The 22,113-nt window shown below is 47.2% G+C and overlaps 1 protein-coding gene and 1 long non-coding RNA gene across 2 annotated transcripts in view; one reads left to right on the forward strand and one right to left on the reverse strand.

Moving 5' to 3' along the window:
* LOC140723309 (uncharacterized) overlaps positions 1-22,113 on the reverse strand; it is a 415,600-nt gene that overhangs the window by 90,373 nt on the left and 303,114 nt on the right. The gene's annotated exons all lie outside the window — the stretch shown is intronic.
* LOC140723292 (ribonuclease inhibitor-like) lies at positions 137-20,493 on the forward strand. Its single transcript, XM_073037889.1, has 4 exons — positions 137-285; positions 14,311-14,397; positions 19,177-19,347; positions 20,388-20,493. The coding sequence occupies exons 1-4, from the start codon at positions 137-139 to the stop codon at positions 20,491-20,493; spliced, it is 513 nt and encodes a 170-aa protein (XP_072893990.1).

Consider the following 22,113-nt stretch of genomic DNA (forward strand, 5'->3'; position numbering starts at 1 on the left):
ACGTCAGAGTGGAAGCACATGGAGTGAAGCTGGTAAAAGGAGGCTCCTGAACACATTGCACTACCTGTTTGAGTCTCAGAACAGTGGACTGGCTCAGTCCGCACTGGGATCTGTGAAAACACTTTCATTCCCTAGAATGACACTGTCCCCAATTGACTGCGCGGTCCTGTCTCATGTCATCGGACTCTGTGATACAATAAAACACCTCGACCTGGAGGACTGCCACATTCAGTGTGAAGGAATCCAGCGGCTGGGACCCGGGCTGCACAAGTGCCAGGAGTTGAGGTAACTTGACTTATCTCTCACTCTGAACTGTGAAACTGTCTCATTGTTTTGTTTCAATGTAAAGGAATTTCGGTAAATTTGTAGTAAATCAGATTGTGAAGAATTGTGACAAATGCCCACGGGATCAGTCAGTAATTCCCCAAGGACGGGAGGGTTCTGTGGGTCCTTGTGAAGGGATGTTGGAGACTTCATCAGATCAGTGAACAACGGCCATTGGTTTAATGGCAGTAAATCACAGGAAAGGCCGTGTTTCTCGCTGCCTGTGATATGTCCATTGACAATATTCCTTCTCACTGTTACTGACACCCAGACCGACACTGACTGCAGCAGGTGGGTCAGAGATTCACACCCCTTCCCGGTGAGGGACACGAGACCGTCAGCAGACTGTCCCAGTGAGAAGGAAAGAAATACCATTGTGAGATTGTCCTCCCACTGCCCTTCCCCGTGTGTGACTTTGCTCACTTCCAGATACGCAAAGAGCGCGGGCGCATCTCCTCTGGGTCTCTGTTCAGACCCAACGCACACGTACAAAAGATTTCTGCATCCTCTCGTCTTGTAAGATTATCGTTTACCCTTGGAATCCTCCTGTGGGACCTCTCATCCCAATCCCCCTTCCATTCTTTGGAATCTCGCCTCAAAACCCATTCCTCCTATGGGCTCTCTATTACTCTTTCCTCATCCTCCTGTGGGATGTCTTTTCCACACAACCCCCCCCCCCCACATGTGAGATCTCTCCTCCCCATCCCTCTTCCTCCTGTGAGATCTCTCTTCCCCATCCCACTTCCTCCTGTGAGATCTCTCTTCCCCATCCCTCTTCCTCCTGTGAGATCTCTCCTCCCCATCCCTCTACCTCCTGTGAGATCTTTCTGCCCCATATCCTTTCCTCCTGTGGGATCTCTCTCCCCCATTGACTTCGTCCTGTTGGATTTCTCTTTGGCATGCTCCATTGTCCTGTGCAATTTCTCTTCCCCAGCCCCCTTCCTCCTGTGAGATTTCTCTTCCCAATCCCACATCCTCCTGTGGGATCTCTCTTGCACATCTCTCCTCCTCCTGGCCGAACTCTTAACCCCTTCCCCCTTCATCCTGTTTAATCCCTCTCTCTCCTTACCCCTTCCTCCCATGGGATCTCTCTTCCCCATCCCTCATCCTGCTGTGGGATCTCTCTTCCCCATCCCCTTCCTCCTGTGGGATCTCCCTTCCCCAGCCTCCTTCCTCCTGTGGGATCTCACTTCCACACTCCCATGCCGCCTGTGGGATCTCCCTTCCCCATCCCCTTCTTCCTGTGGGATCCCTTCCTCCTGTGGGTTATCTCTTCCCCATCCCCTTCCTCCTGTGGGCTCTCTCTTCCCGATCTCCATCCCCCTTTCGCCTGTGGGAACTCTCCTCCCCATAGAATCATAAAATTATAGAACACTACAGCACAGTAAACAAGCCATTCGGTCCTTCTAGTCTGTACCAAAACCTTATTCCGCTAGTCCCATTGACGTGCAACCAGTCCATAACCCTCCAGTCCTCTCCCATCCATGTATCTATCCAATTTATTCTTAAAGCTTAAGGGTGAGCCCGCATTTTCCACATCAGATGGCAGCTCGTTCCACACTCTCACCACCCTCTGAGTGAAGAAGTTCCTCCTAATGCTCCCCCGAAACCTTTCCCCTTTCATTCTGAAGCCATTTCGTCTCATATTTATCTCTCCTAATCTATGTGGCAAGAGCCTATTCGCATTTACCCTGTCTATACCCTCATAATTTTGTAAACCTCTATCAAATCTCCCCTCATTCTTCTAGGCTCCAAGGAATAAAGTCCTAACCTGTTCAATCTTTCCTTGTAACTCAACTCCTGAAGAGCCGGCAACATCCTAGTGAATCTTCTCTGCACTTTTTCAAACTTACTGATATCCTTCCTATAGTTAGGTGATCAGAACTGCACACAATACTCCATATTTGACCTCACCAATGTCTTATACAACCTCACCATAATATTCCAACTACTAAACTCAACTTTGATTTATTAATGCCAGGGTGCCAAAAGCCTTCTTTACAACCCTATCTACCTGTGACGCCACTTTCAGGGAATTATGTATCTGAACCCCCAGATCCCTTTGTTCCTCCGCACTCTTCAGTGCCCTACCGTTTACTGTGTACGTCCTACCTTGATTTGTCCTTCCAAAATGCAACACCTCACACTTGTCTGCATTAAATTCCATCTGCCATTTTCTGGCCCATTTTTCCAGTTGGTCCAGATCCCTCTGCAAGCTTTGAAAGCCTTCCTCGCTGTCCACAACGCCGCTATCTTAGTGTCATCCACAAACCTGCTGATCCAATTTATCACATTATCATCTAGATGATTGATACAGACAACAAACAACAATGGTCCCAACACAGGTCCCTGAGACACACCACTAGTCACAGGCCTCCAGTCTGAGACGCAATCATCCACTACCACTCTCTGTCTTCTCTCACACAGCCAATTCGAATTCAGTTTACAACCTCTCCATGGATACCTAGTGTATGGACTTTTAGAACTAACCTTTTATGTGTGGGACCTTGTCAAAGGCCTTACTAAAGTAAATGCAAACAACATCCACAGCCTTTCCTTCATATGCATTCTTGGGAACCTCCTCGAAAAACACTACAAGATTCATTAAACATGATCCACCACATACAAAGCCATGCTGACTATCTTTAATCAGCCCTTGGCTGTTCAAATCCTTGTATATCTGATTTCACAGAACACCTTCTGATAATTTACCTACTACTGATGTCAGGCTTACTGGCCTGTAATTACCTGGTGTACTTTTGGAGCCTTTTTCAAACAACGGAACTACATGAGCTACCCTCCAATCCTCCGGCACCGCACCCGTGGCTAAGGACATTTTAAATATTTCTGCCAGGGCCCCTGCAATTTCTACACTAGTCTCTCTCGAGGTCAGAGAAAATATCATGTCAGGCCCGGGGGATTTATCTACCTTTATTCACTGTAAGGCAGCAAGCAGCTCCTCCTCTTTAATCTCTATATGTTCCATGACACTACTGCTTGTTTGCCTTAATTCCATACACGCTATGCCAGTTTCCTGAGTAAACACTGACGCAAAAAAACTGTTTAAGATCTTCCCTATCTCGTGAGGCTCCACACATAGGCGACCATTCTTATCTTCTCAGGGACCAATTTTGTCCTTTACTATCCTGTTACTCTCAATATACTTGTAGAAACCCTTCGGGTTTACCTTCACATTATCTGCCAAAGCAACCTCATGTCTTCTTTTTGCCTTCCTGATTTCCGTCTTTAGTATTCCCTTACATTTTCTATACTCTTCAAGTATCTAATTTCTTCCTTGTTGCCTACACTTGCTAGACAACTAATTAACCAGATCGCCAATATCCCTGGAAAACCAAGGTTCCCTATGCCTGTTAACTTTGCCTTTAATCCTGGCAGGAACATGCAAACTCTGCACTCTCAAAGTTTCACCCTTGATGCGTTCCACTTACTGAACACATCCTTGCCAGAAAACAACTTATCCCAATCCACTCTTCCCAGATCCTGTCTCATTTCCACAAAATTGGCCCTTCTCCAATTCAGAACGTTAACTGGTGGACCAGTCCTATCCATATCCATAATTATCTTGAAACTAATGGCATTATGGTCACTGGACCCAAAATGTTTGCTTACACATACTTCTGTCACCTGAGCTGTCTGTTTCCCTAATAGGAGATCAGGTACTGCACCCTCTCTCGTTGGTACCTCAATATATTGATTTAGAAAACTTTCCTGAACACATTTGACAAACTTCACGCCATCTAACCCTTTCTCAGAGTGGGCGTCCCCGTCAATATGTGGAAAGTTAAAATCCCCTACGCTTACAACTTTCTGTTTCTTACATTTTGGTGTGCCACCTCTCTACAGATTTGCTCCTCCAATTCTCTCTGACTATTGGGCCGTATATAATACAACCCTATTCGTGTGGTCACACCTTCCCCGTTCCTCAGCTCCACCCATATGGCCTCTAGACGGGCTGTCCCGTCTACGCACAGCTGTGAGATTCTCCCTGACTGGTAATGCCACTCCTCCCCCTTTCATCCCTCCCCCTCTATCATGTCTGAAACAACGTAACCTCGGAACTTGAAGCTGCCAGTCCTGCCCCTCCTGCAACCAAGTCTTACTAATAGCAATAAAGTCGATATCATCGTGCCAATCCACGCCCTAAACTCATCTGCCTTACCTACAATACTCCTTGCATTGAAATAGATGTACCTGGGAACATTTCTATCACGTACAAACCTTTGATATCTGTCTATACAAGCAGTCCTCGCATGACCCTTATCCTCCTCCACCTCACTTTCTGCTCTAAAACTCTGCCCCCTTCCCCTGCAATCTAGTTTAAACCCCCCGGAGCAGAACTTGTTAACCTACCAGCAAGGATATTAGTCCCCCTCCAGTTCAGGTGCAAACTGTCCAATTCGAACTGGTCCCACCTCCCCTAGAAGAAAGCCCAATTGTCCAGAATCATGAACCCCTCCCTCATGCACCATCCCCTCAGCCACGTATTTAGCTGTATTATCTTCCTCTTTCTAGCCTCACTAGCACGTGGCATGGGTAGCAATCCACATGTGAGATCTCGCTTTCCCATCCCCCTTTCATCCTCTGGCCTCTTTGTTCCCACTCCACCTTCCTTCCAACTGTTGGATCTTTCCTCAGCATCCACCTTCCTTCTGTGGGATCACTCATCCCCATCCCCCTTCCTCCTGTGGGATCTCACTTCCCCATTCCTTCCTGCTGTGGGATCTCTCATCCCCATCCCCCTTCCTGCTGTGGGATCTCTCTTCTCCATACCCCTTCCTCCTGTGGTCTCTCTGTTCCGCATCCCCTTTCACCCTCTGGGGCCTCTGTTCCCATCCCACTTCCATCTGTTGGATCTCTCTTCCCCAACTCCCTTCCTCCTGTGGGATTTAATCACCCCACCCCTTTCTTCCTGTGGGATCTCTCTTCCCTATCCCATTTCCTACTGTGGGAAATCTCTTCCCCATCCACCCGACCCCCGTGGGGGCTCTGTTTCCATCCCTCCACTTCCTATGGGATCTTGCTTCCCCATTTCCCTTCCTCCTGTACATCTCTCTTCTCCATTCCCCATCCTCTTCTGGGATCTCTCTTCCCCATCCCCCTTCCTATGGGATCTCTCTTCCCCATCCCCCTTCCTCCTGTGGGATCTCTCTTCCCAATCCTCTACGTCGTGTGGGATCACACTTCCCCATCCCATTTCCTCCCGGGACATTTATTTTCCCCATCCCTCTTCCTCCTATGGATCTTTCCTACTCATCCCCCAACCTCCTGTATGATCTCGCTTCCCCACCCACTTCCTCCTGTCTCGTCTCTCGTCCCCATGCCCGATCACCCTATGGGATCTCTATTGCCCATTCCCCTTCATTCTGTGAGATTTCTCTCCCCCATCCACTTTCATCCTGTGGGATCTCTCATCACCATCCCCCTTCCTCCTGTGGGATCTGTCGTCACCACCCCCTTTCCTCCCGAGGGATTGCTCTTCCCCATCCTACTTCCTCCGGTGGGATCTGTCTTGCCCATTACAGTCCTGCTATTGGATATCTCTTCTCATCCACTTTCCTGCTCTGGCATCTCTTTACCCCCATCCCACTTCCTCCTGTGGGATCTCACTTTCCCATGCCCTTCCTCCTGTGGGATCTCTTTTCCCCATCCCCTTACTCCTGTAGGGCCTCGGTTCGAATACCCGCCACTTCCTGTCGGATCTCTCTTCAGCATACCGCATCCTGCTGTGGGATCTCTCTTCTCTATCCCCGTTCCTCCTGTGAGATCTCTCTTTCCCATCCCTCTTCCTCCTGTGGGATCTCTTTTCCAAATCCCTCTTCCTCCTGGCCGATCTCTCAACCCCTTCCCACTTCGTCCTGTTTAATCCCTCTCTTCCTTTCCCCTTCCTCCCATGGGATCTCTCTTCCCCATCCCTCTTCCTCCCATGGGATCTCTCTTCCCCATCCCTCATCCTGCTGTGGGATCTCTCTTCCACATCCCCTTCTTCCTGCGGGATCCCCTCCCCATCCCCTTTCCTCCAGTGGTACCCCTTCCCATCCCCCTTCCTCCTGTGGTATTTCTCTATCAAATCCCCCTTCACCCTGCGTGTTCCCTCTTCCCCATCCCCGTTCCTCCAGTGGGATCGCTTTTCCCCTTCCTCTTTCCTCCTGTGGGATCTCTCTTCCCCTTCCCACATCCTCCTGTGGGATATCCCTTCCCCATCTCCCTTCCTCCTGTGGGAGCTCTCTTCCCATCCGTCCTTTCGCCTGAGTGAACTCTCCTCCCCACACCCCTTCATAGAATCATAAAATCATAAAACACCAGCGCACAGAAAACAAGCCATTCGGCCCTTCTGCTCTGTGCCAAAACTTTATTCCGCTTGTCCCATTGACCTGTACCCAGTCCATAACCCTCCTGACCTCTCCCATCCATGCATCTATCTAATTTATTCTTAAAACTTAAAAGTTATTCCGCGTTTTCTACATCAGATGGCAGCTCGTTCCAAACTTTCACCATTCTCTGAGTGAAGAAATTCCCTCTAAACATTTCTCCTTTCACCCTGAAGCCAAGTCCTCCTGTAAATTATCTCTCCTAATCTATGTGGGTAGAGCCTATTCGCATTTACCCTGTCTATATCCCTCAGAGCTTTGTAAACCGCTTTGAAATCTCCCCGCATTCTTCTGCGCTCCAAGGAATAAAGTCCTAACCTGTTCAATCTTTCCCTGTAACTCAACTCCTGAAGACCCGGCAACATCCTAGTAAATCTTCTCTGCACTTTTTCAAACTTACTGATATCCTTCCTATAGTTCAGTGACCAGAACTGCACACAATGCTCCATATTTTGCCTTACCAATGTCATATACAACCTCACCATAACATCCCAACTCCTATACTCAGTACTTTGAGTTATGAATGCCAGGATGCCAAAAGCCTTCTTTACAACCCTGTCTACCTGTGACGCCACCTTCAAGGAATTAAGTATCTGAACTCCCAGATCCCTTTGTTCCTCCACACTCCTCAGTGCCCTACCATTTACTGTGTATGTCCTACCTTGATCTGTCCTTCCAAAATGCAACACCTCACACTTATCTGCATTATAGTGCTGACAAGTGGAGTGCCTCAGGGATCTGTACTGGGTCCAATGTTGTTTGTCATATACATTAATGATCTGGATGATGGAATGGTAAATTGGATTAGTAAGTATGCAGATAATACTAAGACAGGTGACGTTGCGGATAATGAAGATTTTCAAAGCTTGTTGTTCAATGATTTAGGCCAGTTAGAAGAGTGGCCTGGAAGATGGCAGATGGAGTTTAATGTTGATATGTGTGAGGTGATACATTTTGGTAGGAATAATGCAAAAATGACATACATGGTAAATGGTAGGGTACTGAGGAATGCAGCCAAACAGAGTGATCTAAGAATAATGGTGCATAGTTCCCTGAAGGTGGAATCTCATGTGGATAGGGTGGTGAAGAAAGCTTTTGGTATACCGGCCTTTATAAATCAGAAATTGAGTATAGGAGTTGGGATGTAATGTTAAAATTGTACAAGGGATTGTTAAGGCCAAATTTGGAGTATTCTGTACAGTTCTGGTCACCAAATTATAGGAAAGATTTCAACAAAATAGAGAGAGTACAAAGTAAATTTACTAGAATGTTACCTGGGTTTCAGCACCTAATGAACAAGTTAGGTCTTTTTTCTTTGGAGCGTAGAAGGTTGAGGGGAGACTTGATAGAGGTAGATAGATAGATAGATAGATAGATAGATAGATAGATAGATAGATAGATAGATAGATAGATAGATAGATAGATAGATAGATAGATAGATAGATAGATAGATAGATAGATAGATAGATACTTTATTCATCCCCATGGGGAAATTCAACATTTTTTTTCCAATGTCCCATACACTTGTTGTAGCAAGACTAATTACATACAATACTTAACTCAGTAAAAATATGACATGCATCTAAATCACTCTCTCAAAAAGCATTAATAATAGCTTTTGAAAAGTTTCTTAAGTAGTTTACTTAAATACATTAAATACAATCAACCCCGGCACTTTAACATATCTTACTCCTGGCGGTTGAATTGTAAAGCCGAATGGCATTGGGGAGTATTGACCTCTTCATCCTGTCTGAGGAGCATTGCACCGATGGCAACCTGTCGCTGAAACTGCTTCTCTGTCTCTGTATGGTGCTATGTAGAGGATGTTCAGGGTTTTCCATAATTGACCGTAGCCTACTCAGCGCCCTTCGTTCAGCTACCGATGTTATACTCTCCAGTACGTTGCCCACGACAGAGCCCGCCTTCCTTACCAGCTTATTAAGACGTGAGGCGTCCCTCTTCTTAATGCTTCCTCCCCAACACGCCACCACAAAGAAGAGGGCGCTCTCCACAACTGACCTATAGAACATCTTCAGCATCTCACTACAGACATTGAATGACGCCAACCTTCTAAGGAAGTACAGTCGACTCTGTGCCTTCCTGCACAAGGCATCTGTGTTGGCAGTCCAGTCTAGCTTCTCGTCTAACTGTACTCCCAGATACTTGTAGGTCTTAACCTGCTCCACACATTCTCCATTAATGATCACAATTGATGAATCATGATTTACAATTATGATGGGGATAGATGGAGTTGACGTGGATAGTCTTTTTCTATTCAGAGTAGGGGAGATTCGAACAAGAGGGAATGAGTTGAGAGTGAAAGGGCAAAAGTTTAGGGGTAACACAAGGGGGAACTTCTTTACTCAGAGAGTGGTAGCTGTGTGGAACGAGCTTCCAGTAGAAGTGATAGTGGTGGGTCCGATTTTGTCATTTAAAAAAAATGGATAGGTATATGGACAGGAAAGGAATGGAATGGGGGGTTATGGGCTGTGCAGGTAGGTGGGACTCGGTGAGAGTAAGCATTCGGCACAGACTAGAAAGGCCGAGATGGCCTGTTTCCATGCTGTAATTGTTATATGGTTATATGTCATATGTTATAAATTCCATCTGCCATTTTCTGGCCAGTTTTTCCAATTGGTCCAGATCCCTCTGCAAGCTTTGAAAGCTTTCCTCGCTGTCCACAACGCCTCTAATCTTAGTGTCATCAGCAAACCTGCTGATCCAATTAATCACATTATCATCTAGATCATTGATACAGACAACAAACAACAATGGTCCCAGCACAGATCCCTGAGACACACCACTAGTCACAGGCCTCCAGTCTGAGAAGCAATCATCCACTACCATTCTCTGCCTTCTCCGACTCAGCCAATTATGAATCCAGTTAACAACCTCTCCATGGATACCTAGTGTCTGAACCTTCTGAACTAACCTTTTATGTGAGACCTTGTCAAAGGCCTTACTAAAGCATGTAGACAACATCCACAGCCTTTCCTTCACATGCATTCTTGGTAACCTCCTCGAAAAACACTACAAGATTCATTAAACATGATCTACCACATACAAAGCCACGTTGACTGTCTTTCATCAGCCCTTGGCTGTCCAAATCCTTGTATATCCGATCTCTCAGAACACCTTTTGATAATTTACCTACTACTGATGTCAGGCTTATTGGCCTGTAATTACCAGGTGTACTTTTGGAGCCTTTTTCAAACAACGGAACTACATGAGCTACCCTCCAATCCTCCGGCACCACACCCGTGGCTGAGGACATTTTAAATATTACTGCCAGGGCCCCTGCAATTTCTACACTAGTCTCTCTCGAGGTCCGAGAAAATATCATGTCAGGCCCGGGGGATTTATCTACCTGTATTCACTGTAAGGCAGGTAGCAGATTCTCCTCTTTAATTTCTATATGTTCCATGACACTACTGTTTGTTTGCCTTAATTCCATATCCACTATGCCAGTTTCCTGTGTAAACACTGATGCAAAAAAACGGTTTAAGATCTCCCCCATCTCTTGAGGCTCCACACATAGACGACCACCCTGATCTTCAAGGGGACCAATTTTGTCCTTTACTATCCTTTTACTCTCAATATACTTGTAGGAACCCATCGGGTTTACCTTCACATTATCTGCAAAAGCAACCTCATGTCTTCGTTTTGTCTTCCTGATTTCCTTCTTTTGTAATCCCTTACATTTTCTATACTCTTCAAGTACCTCATTTGTTCCCTGTTGCCTATACCTGCTAAACACCTACTTAACCAGATCGCCAATATCCCTTGAAAACCAAGGTTCCCTATGCCTGTTAACTTTGCCTTTAATCCTGGCAGGAACATGCAAACTCTGCACCCTCAAAATTTCACCCTTGAAGTCCTTCCACTTACTGAACACATCCTTGCCAGACTTATCCTAATCCACTCTTCCCAAATCCTTTCTCATTTCCACAAAATTGACCCTTCTCCAATTCAGAACCTTAACTGGTGGACCAGTCCTATCCTTATCCATAATTATCTTGAAACAAATGACATTATGGTCACTGGACGCAAAAGTTTTGCTTACACATACTTCTGTCACCTGACCTGTCTGGTTCCCTAATAGGAGATCAGCTACTGCACCCTCTCTCGTTGGTACCTCAAGATATTGATTTAGAAAACTTTCCTGAACACATTTGCCAAACTCCACACCATCTAACCCTTTCTCAGAGTGGGTACCGCCATCAATATGTGGAAATTTAAAATCCTCTACGATTACAACTTTCTGTTTCTTACATCGGTCTGCTAACTCTCTACAGATTTGCTCCTCCAATTCTCTCTGACTATTGGGTGGTCTATAATACAACCCTATTAGTGTGTTCACACTTTCCCCGTTCCTCAGCTCCAACCATATGGCCTCTGTAGACGAACCCTCCGGGCAGTCCCGTCTACGCACAGCTGTGAGATTCTCCCTGACTGGTAATGCCACTCCTCCCCCTTTCATCCTTCACCCCTATCACGTCTGAAACAACGGAACACCAGAACAGGAAGCTGGCGCTTTTAAGGAATATAAAAGTGGATAAATCTCCAGATCCTGACAGGATATTCCCTCGGACCATGAGGGAGGTTAGTGTAGAAATAGCAGGGGCTCTGACAGAAATATTTAAAATGTTATTAGAAACGGAGATGGTGCTGAAGGATTGGCGTATTGCTCATGTGGTTCCATTGTTTAAAAAGGGTTCTAAGAGTAAACCTAGCAATTATAGGCCTGTCAGTTTGACGTCAGTTGTAGGTAAATTAATGGAAGGTATTCTTAGAGATGGTATATATAATTATCTGGATAGACAGGGTCTGATTAGGAACAGTCATCATGGATTTGTGCGTGGAAGGTCATGTTTGACAAATCTTATTGAATGTTTTGGAGAGGTTACGAGTAAAGTTGAAAAGGGTAAAGCAGTGGATGTTGTCTATATGGACTTCATTAAGGCTCTTGACAAGGTTCCGCACAGAAGGTTAATTAGGAAGATTCGATCGTTAGGTATTAATACTGAAGAAGTAAAATGGATTCAACTGTGTCTGGAGGGAGATGTCAGAGAGTAGTGGTGGATAACTGTCAGGTTGGAGGCCGGTGACTAGTGGTGGGCCTCAGGGATCTGTACTGGGTCCAATGTTGTTTGTCATATACATTAATAATCTGGATGATGGGGTGGTAAATTGGATTATTAAGCATGCAGATGATACTAAGGTAGGTGGCGTTGTGGATAATGAAGTAGGTTTCAAAAGTTTGCCCAGAAATTTAGAACAGTTAGAGGAGTAGGCTGAACGATGGCAGATGGAGTTTAATGCTGATAAGTGTGAGGTACTACATTTTAGTAGGAATAATCCAAATAGGACATACATGGTAAATTGTAGGGCATTGAAGAATGCAGTAGAACAGGGAGATCTTGGAATAATGGTGCATAGTTCCCTGAAGGTGGAATCTCATGAGGATAGGGTGGTGAAGAAAGCTTTTGGTATGTTGGCCTTTATAAATCAGAGCATTGAGGATAGGAGTTGGGATGTAATGTTAAAATTGTACAAGGCATTGGTAAGACCGAATTTGGAGTATTCTGTAAAGTTCTGGTCACCGAATTATAGGAAAGATGTCAATAAAATAGAGAGAGTACAGAGAAGATTTACTAGAATGTTACCTGGGTTTCAGCACCTAAGTTACACAGATAGATTGAACAAGTTAGGTCTTTATTCTTTGGAGCATAGAAGGTTGAGGGGGGACGATAGAGGTATTTAAACTGATGAGGGGGACAGATAGAGTTGACGTGTGTCGGCTTTTTCCATTGAGAATAGGGGAGATTCAAACAAGAGGACATCAGTTGAGAGTTAGGGGGCAAACTTTTAAGGGTAATATGACGGGTAATTTCTTTACTCAGAGAGTGGTAGCTGTATGGAACGAGCTTCCAGTAGAAGTGGCAGAGGCAGGCTTGGTATTGTCATTTAAAGTAAAATTGGATAGGTATATGGACAGGAAAGGAATGGAGGGTTATGGGCTGAGTGCGGGTCGGTGGGACTAGGTGAGTGTAAGCGTTCGGTACGGACTAGAAGGGCCGAAATGGCCTGTTTCCGTGCTGTAATTGTTATATGTTTATATAGTTATTAGTCCTGCCCCTCCTGAAACCAAGTATTACAAATAGCAAGAATGTCGATATCATCATGTGCCAATCCACGACCTAAACTCATCTGCCTTACCTACAATACTCCTTGCATTGAAATAGATGCACCTAAGAACATTTCTATCACGTACAAACCTTTGATATCTGTCTATACAAGCAGTCCTCGCATGACCCGTATCCTCCTCCACCTCACAACCTGCTCTAACACTCTGCCCCCTCCGCCTACAATCTGGTTTAAAACCCCCTGAGCAGAACTTGCCTAACCTGCCGGCAAGGATGTTAGACACCCCCAGTTCAGGTGCAAATTGTACAATCGGAACTGGTCCCACCTCCCCTGGAAGAAAGCCCAATTGTCCAGAAACATGAACCCCTCCCTCATGCACCATCCCCTCAGCCACGTATTTAGCTGCATTATCTTCCTATTTCTAGCCTCACTAGCACGTGGCATGGGTAGCATTCCACCGGTGGGATCTCCCGTCCCCATGCCCCTTCCTCCTGCGGGATGTCCCTTCCCTATCCGGCTTTCTCCTGTGGGATCTCTCTTCCCCATGCCCCTTCCTCCTGCGGGATGTCCCTTCCCTATCCGGCTTTCTCCTGTGGGATCTCTCTTCCCCATCCCCCTTCCTCCTGTGGGATCTCTCTTCCCCATCCATTCATCGTCCAATGGGATCGCTCTTCCTCATACCGCTTCCACCTGTTGGAGCTCTGTTCCACATCCCCCTTCTTGCTGTTGGCTTCTGTTCCCATTCCCCTCTTCCTGTGGCATCTGTCTTTCTCATCTCCCTTCCTCCTGTGGGATCTCTCTTCCCCATCCCCGCTCCGCTCCTCACGTGCGTTCTCTCTTCCCCATCCCCCTTCCTCCTGTGGGATCTCTCTTCCCCATCCCACATCCTCCTGTCGGATCTTTCTTCCCCATCCCCCTTCCCCCTGTGGGATCTCTCATCCCCATCCGCTTCCTGCTGTGGGATCTCTCATCCCCATCCCCTTCCTGGTGTAGGATCTCTCATCCCCATCCCCTTCCTCCTGTGGCATTTCTCATCCCCATCCCCATCCTCCTGTGGGATCTCTATTCACCATCACCCTTTCTCGTGTGGGGCCTCTGTTCCCATCCCCCACTCTTCTTGTGGGATCTCTCTTCCCCATCCCTTTAGCTCGGTTGGGTCTATTTCACTGTGTCCCATTGACATTTCTGCATTTCTGTCAGGAACATTTTGTTTAGCCATCTGGAAATGAGAGAGAGTATGTGGAGTTTACAGGGTCACACCGACAGACTAAATTACCGACATTCGGTGAATACACTGGAGCTGGTCAGTGAGGGACATTGATAGTGATGGGAATTCCGATCAGTGATATACTGAAGGGTTTAATGTTTCCTGAAATATCCAAGTGAGAGAAATTCCCTCAGACCCACGGTTTGAATCACTTTCTTCATCAATCTGTCTGTTTGTGTTTAGACTTGAGGAGAATGACCTGGGAGATTCAGGAGTGAAACTGGTGTCTGCGGCTCTGAGGAACCCGGAGTGTAAAATACAGAAACTGTGGTAAGTACCAGTCTGTGGAAGATTGTCTTTACAGTCACTGGGTGTTTGAAACTGAACATTAATGTGATCAGTAGAAACAAAGAAACATAGATAACATACAGGACAATACAGGCCCTTCGGCCCACAACGCTGTGCCGAACATGTGACTACCATAGAATTACCTCGGTTTTACCCATAGCCCTCTAAACTTCTAAGCTCCATGTAGCCTTCCTGGAGATAAAAGATCTTATCGTTTCCGTCCCCACCACCGCCGCCAGCAGCCCATTCCACGCACTCACCACTCTCTGTGTAAAAAAACTTACCCCTGACATCTCCTCTGTACTTACTTCCAAGCACCTTAAAACTATGCCCTCTCATGGTAGCCATTTCAGCCCTGGGGAAAAGCCTCTGATTATCCACACGATCAATGCATCTCATTATCTTGTACACCTCTATCAGGTCACCTCTCATCCTCCGTCACTCCAAGGAGAAAACGCCGAGTTCACTCAACTTATTCTCATAAGGCATGCTCCCCAAACCAGGCAACATCCTTCTAAATCTCCTCTGCACCCTTTCTATGGTTTCCATGTCCTTCCTGTAGTGAGGCGACCGGAATTGAACACAGTACTCCAAGTGGGGTCTGACCAGGGTCCTATATAGCTGCAACACATAACCATATAAACCATAACAACACGGAAACAGACCATCTCGGCCCTTCCAGTCCGTGCCGAACGCGTACTCTCACCTAGTCCCACCGACCTGGACTCAGCCCATAACCCCCCATTCCTTTCCTGTCCATATTCCAATGCAATTTTACTTTAAATGACAATACCGAACCTGCCTCTACCACTTCTACTGGAAGCTCATTCCACACAGCCACCACTCTCTGAGTAAAGAAATCCCCCTCGTGTTACCCTTGAACCTTTGTCCCCTAACTCTCAAATCATGTCCTCTTGTTTGAATCTCCCCTACTCTCAATGGAAAAAGCGTATCCACGTCAACTTGATCTATCCCCCTCATAACCTCTCAACTCTTAAACGTTACCTCTGGACAACTCAATCCCACGACTGATGAAGGCCAATACACCGTACACCTTCTTAACTATAGAGTCAACTTGCATAGCAGCTTTGAGTGTCCTATGTACTCGGACCCCAAGATCCCTCTGATCCTCCACACTGCCAAGTCTTACAATTAATACTGTATTCTACCAGCATATTTGACCTACCAAAATGCACCACTTCACACTTATCTGGATTGAACTCCATTTGCAACTTCTCAGCCCAGTTTTGCATCCTTTTGGTGTCCCGCTGTGACCTCTGACAGCCCTCCACACTATCCACAACACCCCCAACCTTTGTGTCATCAGCAAATTTACTAACACTACCCTCCACTTCCTCATTGAGGTCATTTATAAAAATCACAAAGACTGAGGGTCCCAGAACAGATCCCTGAGGCACTCCACTGGTCATTGGCCTCCATGCAGAATATGACCCGTCTACAACCACTCTTTGTCTTCTGTGGGCAAGCCAGTTCTGGATCCACAAAGCAATGTCCCCTTGGATCCCATGCCTCCTTACTTTCTCAATAAGCCTTGCATGGGGTACCTTATCAAATGCCTTGCTGAAATCCATATACACTACATCTACTGCTCTACCTTCCGGTCCCGGTGACTTATCCAACTTGATGCTTTCCAAAAGCTCCACCACATCCTCTTTCTTAATATTTACATTCTCAAGCTTTTCAGTCCACTGCAATTCATCCCTACAATTGCCAAGATTCTTTTCCGTTATGAATACTGAAGCAAATGGTTTATTAAATAGCTCCGCTATTTCCTCCGGTTCCATACACATTTTGGGTTTTCCTTAGTCCTGTCCGCCAAGGCCTTCTCATGGCCCCTTTCAGCTCTCCTGATTTCATTCTTAAGCTCCTTCCTGCTAGCCTTATAATCTTCCAGATTCATATCATTACCTCGTTTTTTGAACCTTTCATAAGCTCTTTTTTTCTTCTTGACTAGATTTACAACAGCCTTTGTACACCACGGATCTTGTACCCTACCATCCTTTCCATGTCTCATTGGAACGTACCTACTTAGAACCCCACGCAAATATCCCCTGAACATTTTCTACATTCGTTAGGTATGTTTCCCTGAGGACATCTGTTTCCAATTTATGCTTACAAGTTCCAGCCTGATAGCCTCATAGTTCCCCTTACTCTAATTAAAGGTTTCCCTAACTTGTCTGTTCCTATCCCTCTCTAAGGCTATGGTAAAAGAGTTAGAATTATGATCACTATCTCCAAAATGCTCTCCCACTGAGAGACCTGACACCAGGCCAGGTTCATTTCCCAATAGCAGATCAAGTACAGCCTCCCCTCTTGTAGGCTTATCTACATATTGTATCAAGAAACCTTCCTGAACAGACCTAACAAATTCCACCGCATCCAAACCCCTCACTCTAGGGAGCTGTCAATCAATATTTGGGAAGTTAAAATCTCACACCTCAACAACCCTGTTATTGTTACTCCTTTCCAGAATCTGTCTCCCTATCTGCTCCTCGATGTCCCTGTTACTGTTGGGTGGTCTATACAAAACACCCAGTAGAGTTAGTGACCCCTTCCTGTTCCTGACTTCCACCCACAGAGACTCCATGGACAACCCCTCCATCACTTCCTCCTTTTCTGCAGCCGTGACACTATCTCTGATCAACAGTGCCACGTCCCCACCTCTTCTGCCTCCCTCCCTGTCCTTTCTGAAACAATTAAAGCCTGGCATTTCAGAATCAGAATCAGAATCAGACTTTAATCGCCAAGTACCTATGCACATACGAGGAATTTACTTCCGGCAGATGTTGTCTCTCGGCTCATAACAATAATAATGATAAATATAAATGAAAATATAGATTATACATACAGGTAGTGCAATCCAAGCAATAGTTAGCCGACAGTTAACCGGCAGTTAACTGTTCAGCAAAGTGACCACAATAGGGAAAAAAAACTTCTCCAGTGCCTATTAGTCTTAGTCTGGAGGGATCTGAAGCGCCTACCAGACGGAAGCAGATCAAACAGTCCGTGCGCAGGATGGGAGGAGTCCTTTATGATGTTTCCCGCCCTCTTCTTCAACCAGGAAGAGTACAGGTCCACAATAGAGGGCAGGGAGGCTCCAATGATCCGCTCGGCAGTCCTCACTCTGCGCTGTAGTCTGGTTCTATCCTGCTTGGTGGCGGCTCCAAACCACACAATGATGGAGGTGCACAGGACAGACTCAATGACTGCAGTGTAGAACTGCAGCAGCAATTCCTGAGGCAGACCGTATTTCCTCAAGAGCCGCAGGAAATACATCCGCTGCTGGGCCTGCTACTTTGAAGTAGCCGTTCCTGCCCCTGCACCATCCAAGTCTCTGTAATGGCCACCACATCATTGCTCCTAGAGCTGATCCACGCTATAAGCTCATCCGCTTTATTCATCATACTCCTTGCATTAAAATAGACACATCTCAAACCATCGGACTGAGTGCCTCCCTTCTCTATCACCTGCGTATCCTCCCTTTCACACTGTCTCCAAATTCTCTCTATTTGTGAGCCAACCTCCCTCTCCTCCATCACATCAATTTGGTTCCCTCCCCCCAGCAATTCTAGTTTAAACTCTCCCCAGTAGTCTTAGCAAACCTTCCTGTCAGGATATTGGTCCCCCTGGGATTCAAGTGCAATCTGTCATTTTTGTACAGGTCACAGCTGCTCCAAAAGAGGTCCCAATGATCCAGAAATCTGCATCCCTGCCTCCTGCTCCAATCCCTCAGTCACGCGTTTATCCTCAACCTCATCCTAATCTTATTCTCACTGTCACGTGGCACAGGCAGTAATTCCGAGTTCACTACCTTTGAGGTCCTGTTTCTCAACTTCCTTCCTAACTCCCTGTAGTCTGCTTTCAGGACCTCTTCCCTTTTCCTACCTATGTCACTGGTACCAATATGTACCACGACCTCTGGCTGTTCTCCTTCCCACTGCACGATATCTTGGACGTGATCAGAAACATCCTGGACCCTGGCACCTGGGAGGCAAACTACCATCCGAGTTTCTTTCCTGCGTCCACAGAATCACCTCTCTGACCCCATAACGATAGAATCCCCTATCTCTGCTGCCATCCTCTTCCTTTCCCCACCCTTCTGAACCACAGGGCCAGACTCTGTGCCAGAGGTGTAGCTGTTGTTGCTCCCTCTCCAGCAGTACTCGAACAAGAGAACTTATAATCAAGGGGTACAGCCACCGGGGTATTCTCCTGACTGTGACCCACTTCTTCAGTCTCCTGTGGCCCGGGTGTGACAACCTGCCTGTAACTCCTCTCTATCACTTCCTCGCTCTCCCGGACCAGACGAAGGTCATCGAGCTGCATCTCCAGTTCCCTAACTCGGTCCCTAAGGAGCTGCAGCTCGACACACCGGGTGCAGATGTTGCCGACCAGGAGGCTGGGAGTCTCCAGGATCTCCCACATCTGACACCAAGCACAGAAAACCAGCCTCACACACATACTCTCTGTCTGTATTGTAAACAGATAACCTATCTCGCCTCGACCCTTTATCGCCGAAGCCCCATTGAGCCAAAGCCTTCCTACTCTGTCTCCCGCTCCTCTGACGCTCGATCTGTAAATCTGTCTTCATTTTAAACTCTTCTCGCTGTTCTCACTGGTCGACTTGCGCAGTCGTACTGAAGAAAAAAAAATCAGTAATTGTGTTACTGATAAACACTGGGGATTTGTACCGTCTCCTGTCTCTCTGTATCCTTCACCCTCACTCTCTCTCATCTCCAGGCTGTTCCGTGTCGGTCTCACAGATTCTAGTGCTGAGGATCTCGCCTCCGCTCTCAGTACAAACGCATCACTGACGGAGCTGAACCTGGGTTATAATAAACTGGGAGATTCAGGACTGAAACTGGTGTCTGCGGCTCTGAGGAACCCGGAGTGTAAAATACAGAAACTGTGGTAAGTACCAGACTGTGGGAGATTGTGTTTACAGTCACTGGGTGTCTGACACTGAACATTAATGTGATCAGTAATTGTGTTACTGATAAACACTGGGGATTTTTACCATCTCCTGTCTCTCTGTGTCCTTCACCCTCACTCTCTGTCATCTCCAGGCTGTGGAAAGTCGGTCTCACAGATTCTGGTGCCGAGGATCTCGCCTCCGCTCTCAGTACAAACCCATCACCGACGGAGCTGGACCTGAGTAATAATAAACTGGGAGATTCAGGAGTGAAACTGGTGTCTGCGGCTCTGAGGAACCCGGAGTGTAAAATACAGAAACTGTGGTAAATACCAGACTGTGAGAGATTGTGTTTACAGTCACTGGGTGTCTGACACTGAACATTAATGTGATCAGTAATTGTGTTACTGATAAACACTGGGTATTTTTACCATCTCCTGTCTCTCTGTGTCCTTCACCCTCACTCTCTCTCATCTCCAGGCTGAGGTGTGTCGGTCTCACAGATTCTGGTGTCGAGGATCTGGTCTCCGCTCTCAGTACAAACCCATCACTGACGAGGCTTGACCTGACATCAAACTCGCTGACAGACCGATCTGTCCCCGCTCTCCGCCGCCTCATATTGACCCTCCGGAGTCTGGGGCGGATCGAGTGAGTGTTTGTGTTAATGTTCAATGTGATAAAATATCAGCGGATCCGCGGGTTTTCTGGTGATATTTGTCTGTGAGTGTTGTTGAAACATTAACCCCGGTCCCCTGTTACTGACACTGTTGTGCAATCTGTTTATTTCATCTTTATTCTCCCATCTGTTTCAGGCTGTGGGACAATCGGTTCAGTCGGACCGGGAGGAAGGAACTGAGATCTCTGCAGAAACACAGACCCGGACTGACAGTGTGGACCTGAACATCTGAATGTGTGAACATCCCCGCCCGCGGGATGGGGACATTTGGCCGACTCCCCGTCCTCCCCTTTAACTCCCGCCCTTACCTTTAATGGCCGCGCGCCGGGGGTGATTCCCAACGGTTTAACGGAACCGGCTCAGGTCTCGCGCTGTGCGTTGCTCGGAGCGGTCCCGCAGTGACGTGTTTCCGCCTGTTGTCCGGCGGGGCAGCTTCCGCCGGATGTGCGTGACTGAGACTCCCACGTGACACCCCGGAGAATTACCCAGACAGGAAGAGCCCGGGGCCCGGGCTCAGTCTGGGACACCAGTGTCTCGGGGTGGGGGGGATGATCCCGGGAGAGAATCCTTTTGCTCCCTTTCCTGAGGACGGTGCATTCGGCAGCCTGGCCGATATAATGATGTTAAATTGACAAATCCCTCGGCAGTGACCCTGGATCTGCAGCGATCCCGGACACAGCCCTGAAGTGTGATTTTGTAATCATCAGTTCCCCGCTGCAGAGTGACGGTGAGAAACGGGACTGTTTATTCAACCCGTCACTCGTAGTCTCCGGTCAGTTAATTGTGTGTGACTGTGAGTGAGTCGGGAGCAGCTTACTTATTCCGGCACGTCAGCAGCTCACACATTGTTTGATTTACATTTGTCATAATGAAATCAATAAACCGCTGTAACTTTAGACACAGAGTGAATCTCCCTTCACACGGTCCCATCACACACTCCCGGGTTCAGACACACAGAGAGAAACTCGCTCCGCACGGTCCCAACACGCACGCCTGGTCTCAGACACTGAGATAAACTATCTCCACATTGTCCCATCACACAATCCCAGTTCAGACACAAAGTTAAGCTCCCTCAACACCGTCCCAACACACACTCTTGGTGTCAGACATAGAAAGTGAATCTCCCTCCACACTGTCCCATGACACTGACTGGGAGTCACACACAGAATGAATCTCACTCCACACGTCCAATTACACACTCCCGGGATCAGACACAGAGTGAAGCTCCCTCCACACTGTCCAATCTCGCCCTCTCGTGCCTAGCCACGGAGAAACTTTCTCTGTGGTGTGAGATGTATCAGCTACGTTCAGTTTGGAACTGTAGCACAGAGACATCCACCATCCCACACAAGAATTGAATCTATGTCATGGAGGTTAGAGAGACGTGGAGTGATACAGGGTGAACGGATCTGGGGAGGGCGGGAAGGGGCTCAAACGGGCAAGGGAATTCACGTGGATATTAGAACTCTTGCAGTTGACAATTGCATGTAACTTCTACGGTGGAGAAGTAGCCCAGGATGAAATCGAAGATGCAGATAATTTTGCAAAAACGAGACCCCACACCTTGCCGTCCTCTCTCACCGTCGGCACTCCTCACGGGACACTGACCCTTCCCGTCCACTCACACAGGCATTGCTCTCAATCAAAGGCCACCTTTTCCCATTCGTACCGGCCATCCGCTCTCCCAATAGACGCCACCCCTTCCGAGTCACTCCACCCATCCGCATTCCTAACGGGACGCATCACTACCCATTTGCTCCCAACGTCCGAACATTCCATCGGGACCCCACCCCTTCCCATTCATTCACACTGTTTGCCTGCCAGTGGGAGCCATCTCTTACGATTCACACCCACTCTCCGCACTCCCAATACACCCCACCCCTTGCCATTCACTCCACCCATCTGCACTCCCAGTGAACCCCACCCTTTCCCATTCACTGCCACTGTTTTCTTGCCAATGGGGACCCACCCCTTACGATACACACCCACTGTCCGCACTCGCAATAGACCCCACCCCTTCCGTTTCAATCTCATCGTCTGACTTCCCAATAAATCACATCCCGGCCCATTTACTCCCAATGGGATCCAA

This window comes from Hemitrygon akajei, unplaced genomic scaffold, assembly GCF_048418815.1.
Source record: "Hemitrygon akajei unplaced genomic scaffold, sHemAka1.3 Scf000108, whole genome shotgun sequence".
NCBI classification, from domain to species: domain Eukaryota; kingdom Metazoa; phylum Chordata; class Chondrichthyes; order Myliobatiformes; family Dasyatidae; genus Hemitrygon; species Hemitrygon akajei.